General features: G+C 40.5%; 1 protein-coding gene across 1 annotated transcript; it reads left to right on the plus strand.

Annotated features, from left to right (window-relative positions):
- The first annotated feature begins 5,864 nt into the window (after positions 1–5,864).
- On the plus strand, positions 5,865–8,256 carry LOC110919215 (inositol 3-kinase-like). The gene is made up of 4 exons (XM_035985407.1): positions 5,865–5,932; positions 6,312–6,732; positions 6,773–7,024; positions 7,864–8,256. Exons 1-4 carry the CDS (start codon positions 5,865–5,867, stop codon positions 7,984–7,986), a joined length of 864 nt encoding a protein of 287 aa, XP_035841300.1. The 3' UTR covers positions 7,987–8,256.
- Positions 8,257–11,042: the final 2,786 nt, after the last annotated feature.

Genomic DNA, 11,042 nt, shown 5'->3' on the forward strand with positions numbered 1-11,042 from the left:
TAGTGTTAGTAAATATCGTGTTTTATGAATTTAAAACTTGACTAAAAGTGTAAAAAGGGCTTAAAATATACACCTAAAATATAACACACTTCACGCACATCAAGTTTTTAGCGCCGTTGCCGGGGACACAAGGATTTTAAGAAAGCTTAAAATCGACGGCCTAATCAGTTTTTCAAAACCTTTTTAAAACGCGCGCACATTTTTCTACATTTTAGTTTAAGTTTGCATTTACAGTAGCCTAAACACGGGGCCGTGCTCACTGAACACGCCCCCGTGCTGCATATTTTTAGTTAAAAACCCAGATAAAGAGTCTGAACACGGGGTCGTGGTCACTGAACACGCCCTCGTGCTCAACGAGACCAGTAACTTTTATTAAAATGCCCAGATACAGACCCTGAACACGGGGCCGTGTCCACTGAACACGGGGCCGTGCCCAGCTTCTGTTTCCGTCTTTATTTCTGTTTTCTGGTCCCGAGACTCAGTTGTGGTCTGTTGAGTGATTCTTATAGATCAATACTCAGGAGGCTACAACTATACCTATGAGGAGGATGATTATATGAGAGACTATTGCATTAATTGTGGAAACCCGCACTCCGTACAATATTGTAACTTATTTCAGCCATCCAATTCATACAACTATTGTGAGGAGCCCAGGTAAGACCCATCGACTTCATACACATCCTATGAAGACCAAAGGTATGAACCTCCTCCCTCATACTCATATTTTGATGAACCAAGGTATGAACCTTCATACTCATACTTTGAGGAGTCAAGATATGAACCACCACCTTCATACACTTATTATGAGGAACCATGGCGTGAACAACCCACCTCATATGAGTACTATGAAGAACAAAATTACGACCCTTATCCATCATATACTTACAATGAAGAACAATGGTGTGAACCATCTACTTCATATGGGTACTATGAGGAACCAAGGATCAAACAACCGGATTCAAGCTTTGAGAATCCCGATCCTTTCTCTATCACCGAAGTGACCGATAGGATATTAGAATACATTAAAACTATTGAACGTTGCATAAAAGAATCTCGCGCAAGGGAAGACGAGTCCCGCGCAAGAGAAGAATTAAATAAAGAAACGACAGTTGAAGAGTTAAAAATGGAAGAACAAATAAGTGAAAAACCGACACATGAGCTAAACAACGAAAAAGGTGAGGCCGATAATGTTAAAATTCAAGAAGAGTCTAATTTTGAAGAAATTAATCTTTTGTCACCTTCTTTCGAAAATCATTGTTTAGTACCAACTCATGCTAAGTTTTTAAAAGAGCTAAACACTAACACTAAAATTGGAGAAATGGTAAGTCTTAAGTTAACTATTGATCAAACTTCACTAATAAAAGAAGACCCTTTTGAAATAAACATTACACCGGTTCCATGTTTTTTTTTTCAAAATTCATTTATTAGTAACGTCACCATTGATAAAGATCTCTGTGTTAACATAATGCCAAATTACATTTTTGAAAAATTAAGTATTAGTGATTTTGCTCCACTTCAAATACCCATTTTTCTATCCAATCGGAAAGTAATAAAATCAATCGGTGTAGTTGAGGACATCTGGGTTCAAACAAATAAATTGGTAATCCCAACCGACTTTGTCATCCTCGATGACGCTCCTCTAGTGTTGGGACGACCTTTTGTAAAAACTCATGAAGCTTTGAAAAACTGGAAGTTTAATAATCTACCTCTCCAATTAGGGGCATTCAAAAGGAGCATAGATCTTGAGCGTTCAATGAAATATCCTTTTGGCAACAATGACCCCCTAATTGAAGATGAAGATGAGCCACCTGATATAATGAAGAAGATTGACCACTTTGTTGAAGAAGAGGTCGTCATAGAACAAACCTTTAAAGTTCTTAATCTAGATGAGCCCCAAAATAAGGACTTCTAAAGACCCATCCCTTGAGCTCAAAGAACTTCCAAAAGGTTTGGAACATGCTTTTCTAGACAAAGATGGTGGTTCTCCTGAAATTATTTCGTCTAAATTAAATAGTATAGAAAAAGAAAAATTAATTAGACTTTTGAAAAAACATAAAAATGCGATCGCTTGGAAGCTTGTAGATATAAAAGGAATAAGCCCTTCCATGTGCACGCACAAAATTTTAATGAATGATGACTACAAAACAGTAATACAACCACAACGTAGAGTAAATCCCAATGTGTAAGAAGTGGTTAAAAATGAGGTCATCAAACTACTTGACGCCGGACTTATTTATCCTATCTTTGATAGTCCATGGGTAAGTCCAGTCCAAGTAGTCCCAAAGAAAGGAGGTATGACGGTAATAACTAATGAAAAGAATGAATTAATACCAACAAGAACCGTCACAGGATGGAGAGTATGTATAGACTATAGACGATTAAATGAAGCAACAAGGAAAGACCACTTTCCTTTGCCCTTCATTGATCAAATGTTAGAACGACGATCCGGTCATAAATTTTACTGTTTCTTGGATGGTTTTTCAGGTTACTTCCAGATTCCAATAGCACCTGAAGACCAAGAAAAGACAACTTTCACATGCCCCTACGGAACTTTTGCTTATCGTCGCATGTCGTTCGGTCTATGTAATGCCGCTGCTACATTCCAACGTTGCATGGTGGCCATTTTCCATGATATGATAGAAAAGATAATGGAAGTCTTCATGGACGACTTTTCTATCTTTGGAGATTCATACGACTAATGCCTCGATAACCTCGAACGAATGCTATCCCGATGTGAGGAAACTAACCTCGCCCTTAACTGGGAAATATGCCATTTCATGGTAACCGGGGGAATAGTACTCGGTCACAAGATCTCGAGCGAAGGAATGGAAGTTGATCGAGCAAAAATAGACACAATTTCTCGATTACCTCCCCCTCCTCCGTTAGAGCAATCAGAAGTTTCTTAGGGCATGCCGGATTTTACAGACGGTTTATCAAAGATTTTTCAAAAATCTCAAGACCTCTAACAAAATTACTTGAAAAAGATGCGCCTTTCATCTTTGACAAGGATTGCAATCAAGCATTTCTAACCCTCAAGGAAATGCTAGTCAATGCACCTATCATGATAGCACCCGATTGGAAACTACCTTTCGAAATCATGTGTGATGCAAGTGACTTTGCTGTTGGAGCAGTCTTGGGACAAAGAAAAGAAAAGCATTTCCACCCAATTTATTATGCTAGTAAAACACTTAATGATGCACAAGAAAATTACATAACTACTGAAAAAGAATTACTAGCTGTGGTATTTGCTTTTGATAAATTTCGTTCTTACCTTGTTCTTTCTAAAACTATAGTCTATACAAATCATGCAGCTATTCGATACCTCTTCAAGAAACAAGAAGCCAAACCCCGTTTGATCAGGTGGATTCTACTCCTCCAAGAATTGATATTGAAATCAAAGACAAAAGAGGAGCAGAAAACACAGCAGCAGATCATCTTTCACGCCTAGAAGACCCAGCTTTGGAGGCAACCAGGGACGAGCAAATCAACGAAAAATTCCCAACAGAGTTCTTGGAAATGGTGGAGTATCGACAAGAACCATGGTATGCCGACTATGCTAACTACTTAGCTAGCGGTATAGTCACCAATGGATGGCCACATCACCAAAGAAAGAAGTTCTTTGCTGATGTAAAGCATTACTTTTGGGAAGACCCTTATCTTTTCAAAATGTGTGCCGATCAACTCATCCGAAGGTGCGTACATGGCAACGAAGCACGAAGAATTCTCCGCCATTGTCATGAAGGTCCATATGGAGGACATCATGGTGCCGCTAGTACAGCACGAAAGGTATTTGATTCAGGATTTTATTGGCCGACCATTTACAAAGATGCCCAAAATCTTGTCAAGACATGTGATGCTTGCCAAAGATCAGGTAATATTTCTTCCAAAAACGAAATGCCACAAAATGGCATTCTCGTTTGTGAAATTTTTGATGTGTGGGGACTCGATTTCTTGGGATCTTTCCCACCGTCGAAAGGAAACAAATATATACTTGTGGCAGTCGATTACTTGTCAAAATGGGCAGAGGCCGAGGCACTTCCAACAAATGATGGAAGAGTAGTGGTAAGATTTCTGAAAAAATTATTCTCTCGTTTTGGAACACCTAAAGCATTGATAAGTGATAGAGGTACCCATTTTTGCAATCATCAACTCGAAAAAATCTTAACAAGATATGGGGTCTATCACCGGGTCTCAACAGCATATCACCCTCAAACAAACGGACAAGCCGGAGTGACTAATAGAGGTTTAAAACGAATACTTGAAAAAACCGTAGGGTTAAATAAAAAGGAATGGGCCGATAAATTAGATGATGCTTTATGGGCTTTTCGAACTGCTTATAACACCACTATAGGCACAACCCCATATTAGCTCGTCTATGGAAAAAGTTGTCATTTGCCAGTAGAAATAGCTCACAAAGCCTACTGGGCAATAAAAAAATGTAAACTTAGATTTAGATATTGCAGGTAAAAATCGATTTTGTCAAATAAATGAATTAGACGAGCTAAGGAATTATGCATACTCTAACTCAGAAATTTATAAGGAAAGAATGAAAAATTTACACGACAAATACATTAAACCTAATGAATTTCGAGTATGGGATCTAGTTCTATTGTTTAATTCATGACTTCGATTATTTCCGGGTAAACTAAAATCTAGGTGGTCAGGACCTTTTTTCATCACCCATATTTTTCCTCACGGCGCAGTAGAAATTAAATCTTGAAATGGGATTCCATTCAAAGTCAATGGCCAACGGCTAAAGCTCTATCGAGGATCTACTGAGGATGAAGAGGAAGAGATCTCGCTCCAAACGGTCGACGAATAAAAGGCATCCACATCATACCGGTAAGTCTTCTAACCATGTTTTTGGGAAAACCGGGCCACTCACACGAGCACTAAAAAAAAAACTTTGCTCGGCACGGGGCCGTGTCCGCGCAACTATCGGGATAAAACCCTCTTTTCACAACAGTTACACCATTCCATACACCCCGTTTCCCTGAAAAATGCTCTGGTCCAGGCGATTTTCCGTAGATTTTCGACGTCTCCTATCATTCTAACAACATCAAGGTATGATTCTATCATCATTAGTAGTTAGATTAGTTACTTGCATGTAGTTAAAACATCAAAAATTTGGGGAAAAATCTAGGGTTCTTGAAGTTCATCCGGATCAAACCTCAAATTTTTGCAATAATCTATTAGCATTAGTTAAGATTAGTGTAATGGGAAGTAAATACACTTGTATTGTTGATAGATTTGCCCGATTTCTCACAAAAATCTCAAACCCTTGTTTTCGAACCAAAAAAAAGATGAAATTGAAGGGGTAAACGGTTTGTTTTGGAAAAAACGGCACTTGGGGTTTTCATTTTCGGGGGAAACCGCACCTACTTGGCAAAAAAATTTCAGATTTTCGGGACCGGGCCGAAAAATGAAGTTTTTGAGTAACAGACGCCTGGACACGGGGTCGTGCCCGCTGAGCACGGGGCCGTGTCCAGCTAACTGTTTGCAGTTTTTTCCGAAAACCTCACTGTTTCATGCTAACTTTTGGTGTATTCTTTCAGATGTCGGCGAAGTTCACAAGATTCAACGCAAATGAGCTCGATGCTAGGGCCAGATATGACATACTTCAAACAAGACCCGAAGAATACCCAAGGCAAGCATGTACGGATCTCTTGACCATGGTGAACCAACTTGACCGGTTCAACAACCTCGTTACCGGACCACTAAGGTTTGCCCTAACCACTCGACTTCGATCGGTACATCAATGCACTTTGGAGTTCTACAGTACTTTCACCTTCACTTCAAGGTGTGACCCTCTTGACAATGAGGGGGTAGCATTTCGATGTGGTGGGACGAGATACTCGATCTCTATGGCGCAATTCGGGGCAATAGTGGGACTGTATACGGAGGAAGATTCGGGAAATGAAGAAAACACCGGGTGATGGAGAGTGTGAAACCCGAGTGTTAATGTGCGTATTTTGTGTGAATTATTGTAGTTAAAGTGATAATGTGCTTTGAATATGTTAACTACGTATGTTTGTAATTTCATAGATAAAACACGTAATACGGCGGAGTTACAAAGAGTAAGGCACAAGTGGGTGTTGAAAGCCGCAAATTAAAAGGAGGGGGGCTTGACTTCTTGGCAGACTTCGATAGAAGCACAAGGAGGCACGAAAAGTCAAAGTGACATAATCATCACATTTTGGCGGCACATAGACTTGGATGGCATTTATATTCATGTGAAGAATTGAAGCAAACACTAAAACATGGGCTCCCAAATAGGCCCAACGTCCACATCACGATTCTTTGGGTAGCAGACAAAACAACTTTGGTGGAGCTCTGAAATCATATTATTATATATATATCAATTCATATCGTTGCTTTGCGCCAGTGTACTCTTTGCCTTTTGACTTTGGCCACAGAATTTTTGTTAGTTCACTTCCGGCGCCTATTCAAATCAACCAGCACCACCACTTCCCTTACAAACACCAGCACCGCCTTCCACCACCCTCTCTCCCCAACCAACCTCCCCACGGCCTAATCGTCGGCAACTACTGCCACGATGTCCTCATCAAAAACAACGCCGTTCTCGCCGAAACCCTAGGCGGCGCCGCTGCCTTCATCTCCGCCGTCCTCGACGGCCTCCCCCTCCCCTTCACTTATGTCACCAAAGCCGGCTCCGATTTTGCCTACACCACCACTGTCAATCACCCCCCAATCACCGCCGGAAAAACTGCCGTATCCCACGCGTATTTTGACTCTGATCCAACCGAGGAAGAGTTGTTGTGTGTTGGTGACAGGTGGAGAGGAGGGGTGTACGGTGTATTGGAAGGATGGGGAGGTGAGGATACCGGCTTTTTCCTCGGTTCAGGTTGATCCGACTGGGGCTGGGGATAGTTTTTTGGGTAGCTTGGTTGCAGGTTTAGTCGAGGGATTGGCCGTTCCTGATGCGGCTGTGCTTGGAAACTTTTTTGGGTCCTTGACGGTTGAGCAGATCGGGTTGCCGGATTTTGATGTGAGGTTAATGCAGGTTGGTTTTTGGTTGCATTGCATTGGGTTCTAAGATTCATAGTAGTTGTCCATCATTATGAATAAAAACAATAATGTGAATAGAATTAAACGAGGTTTAGAAGTTTTCTTAATGATGATTTGGTAGTTGAAATGCAATCTTTATTAGACATAGTTTAATTATATATCTTGATTTCAAAAGACGCGCTTCATGCACATCTTCGTTTATAAACAGCAAAAAGGATGAGTAGCCGAGTTGGTTATAAATGATTTACTAGATAAAAGAACTGAAATAAAAGAGATAAGCACCTCATGGTTAAAACCAAGATATGTATATGGACGACACTCATATAGACAAATACTCGGTAGGCGTTTGCTCATAGAAAGTAATAACCTTGCGTGACGTGACAATGTTATAGACAAATACAGTGGAGCCTTTGTTCGTAGAAGGTTATAACGTTTTCCGGCTGACGTGACATGCCGTGTCAGTGTTATCTATAATAGCAATGCTCTAAGAAATTGTCAACTATGATAAATGTGAAATTACCATCTAACCTTGCATTTGCAAGAATCTTAACCAACACCACCATTGTAGGGTGAACTGGTAAATATAACCTTGCATTAGCACCATACCACTAGGTCATGGGTAATTTGTAAAATTACTAGACCATCCTTTCTTTAAACTTGTAAAATATGATTTTGAATTTCAACTTGCAATATAAAATCTCTTTAAGAACCTACTTTTAAACGTCTATGATCTTAATGATGTTACAATCAAAGGTATTGCAAAATTTTCCATCTTTTAAATCTTATATTTATTTGCACATAACTCTATCGTCATTTCCCTCTTGCTTCTTGCAGAAAGTCAAGGACGAGGTGCACGTGAGGAAAATGCAGCGTGATGGACATGATGACGAATCAAGGTTTACAAAAACGAGCGGTCATGAACAATTTATTGCATCGCTAGTATATATTAATTCATAACATCTCAATGAACAGTTTCTACAGTTCCGGTTTCTCTGCTTTTGTAACCTATATCTGTCAGTCGTTTCTTTGCTCTCTGCTTAAGGTACACATTACTACAGTAGAGATGTCTTTTAAGGTACACAAGCTTAAACATGGGCTTCCTTTGGTTTGTAGTTAGGTTGGTGTTTATTTTTTAATTCTAATTGTCAATGCACTTTCTAGGGTCAAATTTCTCTACTTGTAAAACTTTAACAAAGCTATCATACGGTTCCTAGACTTTCGTCGTCACACGTTTTAAATATGCTTGATCTACCGCGCAACGCGCGGTTGGGGAACAACTAGTTATTATCATCATTGGTGGCAATAATATAATAATGGTCATCCACTAATTTGAATTCTCATTTTTGTGAATGTGGTGGCTACATCACGTGGAAGGTGGATTTAGACAAAACAATTTGGGAGCAACTTCATTATTTTTATTGGGCCATCATTCAAGACTTCTTGATAACTATCGATTAGGGGGCAGCAGTAGCATCACGTGGATCATTGGGGGTGGCAACATCGAAAAGAAAAAAAAAATAAAACCATGCAGTAGACTTTATGAATTTGGGCCTCCAAACTCGTTTTTGGAACCACGAAAGAGGCAGCCAACATGAATTCTATTTTTTTTGGGCTCTCAAATATCAATTGATCACGGTGGACTTTTGGAGAGGACATTAATTAATTTGGTGGGCTCATATAACCTATCATCATCATCAACGAAGAGGGGGCATCAATCATAGGAGGAGACTGACGGTTACGAGAGGACGCAGCGAGAGGGCAGTGGGGGCTCTGGCTGGTTGGCACGCAAATCAAGAGAGGATAGTATTTGTGTGTTGACGACTTTGAACGCGATGAACGGCTAGCCTCTTCGGTTTCACCCCGGTGTAGATTTTTGTAAGATTTCTAGGGTTTATACATTTGTATTTTGATTTGACTTTGTGACAACTTGTATTGATTTTTGAAACCTTTGACAATAGTTTACATTTGTTTCGTATTCGTAAATTGTCGAACGATGTTAAAAGTTATGACTTTACGAAATGGTTATGTGTAGTTATGCATTGTCTTGGTTAGGTTTTACTTGTGTTGATTACAAAGTGCATTCTTGTCCGTTTTTTGAAACGTTGATAGTTATTGGCACCTAAGTCACGGTACACTAAATCCGCTAATCGTATACAATTGAGTTGAATCTAAAAACTTGTAGAAACCCTAGGTCTTGCAATTATCGAACCGGGTGTGATCCATATTCTAATTTCCTGTTTCAATTTTTTAGTTTAGTTTACAATTTTAGTTAATATTCAATTGATTTCGATAACATCAATTTGTCGGTTCATCCTGATTTATTTTAAAAACCAAACAACTAAATAAAAATAGCAATCTTCATAATCACTTTGTACATTATTTGTAAATAGTCTAACTAATCGAACGGGTCGTGCGATACTGACCACATGCTCTTTGTGGATACGATACCCGACTTACCCTAGCTACCTAGGTTTAATTAGGTTTTTGACTGATCGGGACGACACGGTCACGTCACCGGGGGATTGCGAGAACTGGATGAAAATGAACGCCAAGCCGCATGGGCTCAGATTGGTGATGGGTTCTACAATCCGAGTAGCACTAAGAGTACTAAGCTGAGGGATCCGCTTTATCGCTACATTCATAGGCTCCTCACTTACTCTCTTAGTCAAAGACATGACAGCAGCGGCGTTGTTGGGTTAAGAGATTTGGTAGTCCTTCACTGCATCCACAACCGAAGGCCCCTCGATGTTCCATTCCTCCTACTCCGGAATATGCATCTGAACCGGCTTGCTCATGCACCAACCCCTATCTTCTACGGGGGATGGGTGTACCGCCTCTTCAAGCACTTCACGCGCATTCCTAGGTCTTTTGAAAGGAGCCTATGGTCGGGAAGGCTCGATGTACACATTTGCCGCGCCATGAACCTAATCTATGAGGCGGAAGACGGATCGGTGAGCTTTCGGAGGATGCAAGGCCATGCATGGAACCCACAAGAGGCGCTAGTCCTTCACGCTCCACCTCCCCAATACCAGTACCAACCCCATGGTGATCCGGGCCAATCCTCCTCACAAGGAGGTGGTTTTCCTAACCTTCAAAGTTTACATGATCTTTTGCAGGAAAACCTTATGTGCACCAAGAACACCTACAACCTTGCCAACAACACATACCACCGGGTCGGAGCCATTGAAAGAAACATCACCGATATCCAAGACGACATCGGGAGCATCCGGGAGTATATGGCGGGTCACGGGGGAGGAGGTGACGACAGTGATGAAGACATGGACTAGGAGGGTGAAGAAGGAGTAGGAGTGGACGGTTGGTGAGCCCACAGGTTAATTTCCCTTTCTATCAAACAATTCCCGGCCTGCGTGCCGAAGTGTTGAACAATTTACTTTCCCCTAACTTACTTTTATTTTCTGCTTTTGTTTTTTAACTTGATGGTTTGGATGTTTGATTTGGTAATTTAGGACGTTTGGTATTGTTTGGTGTGGTAGTTACTGATAAAACAGGTACAAACGAGGCTTAGAGTGCTAAACATTAGTGCTACTAAAGCCATGACAGGAAAACCGGAGAAAGAAACATGTTTTTCAGCCTTGCAGACTGTCCACACGGGGTCGTATCCGGCCAACACGCCCCCGTGTCCATCTTCTGTAAGTTTTCGTTACTGGCAGTTGAACACGGGGTCGTGTCCAACCGACACGGGGCCGTGTCCAGGATGCCAGTAACATAAAGTTTTGCTTTTAACACTATTTTACACATTCAATCAACCTAAAAACTTATTTTTGGGACACATTGAGGACAATGTGTAATTTAAGTGTGTGGGGGGGGGGGTGCTAAAACCTTGAATCTTGCAAGTCCTAATAACAAGCCTTACAGAAAACTCTATTAGAATCGCTAATCACCCTAAATTTTTTTCAAAAATATTCATTTTTTTTACTTGTCTAAGTTTAAGTTGGAAATTCAAGTCTTAACAAGGTTATATTTTTACAAATTTACAACCAATAACGTCATGA

Source organism: Helianthus annuus, chromosome 16, assembly GCF_002127325.2.
Source record: "Helianthus annuus cultivar XRQ/B chromosome 16, HanXRQr2.0-SUNRISE, whole genome shotgun sequence".
Taxonomy (NCBI): Eukaryota; Viridiplantae; Streptophyta; class Magnoliopsida; order Asterales; family Asteraceae; genus Helianthus; species Helianthus annuus.

Bases quoted from the DNA above. Each gene is read 5' to 3' on its own strand.
- LOC110919215 (XM_035985407.1), top strand. From the start codon at position 5,865: ATGGCGCAATTCGGGGCAATAGTGGGACTGTATACGGAGGAAGATTCG. The intron at 5,933-6,311 runs GTGATGGAGAGT...TTTGGGTAGCAG, and splicing joins GGAAATGAAGAAAACACCGG to ACAAAACAACTTTGGTGGAG. The intron at 7,025-7,863 runs GTTGGTTTTTGG...TGCTTCTTGCAG, and splicing joins TTGATGTGAGGTTAATGCAG to AAAGTCAAGGACGAGGTGCA.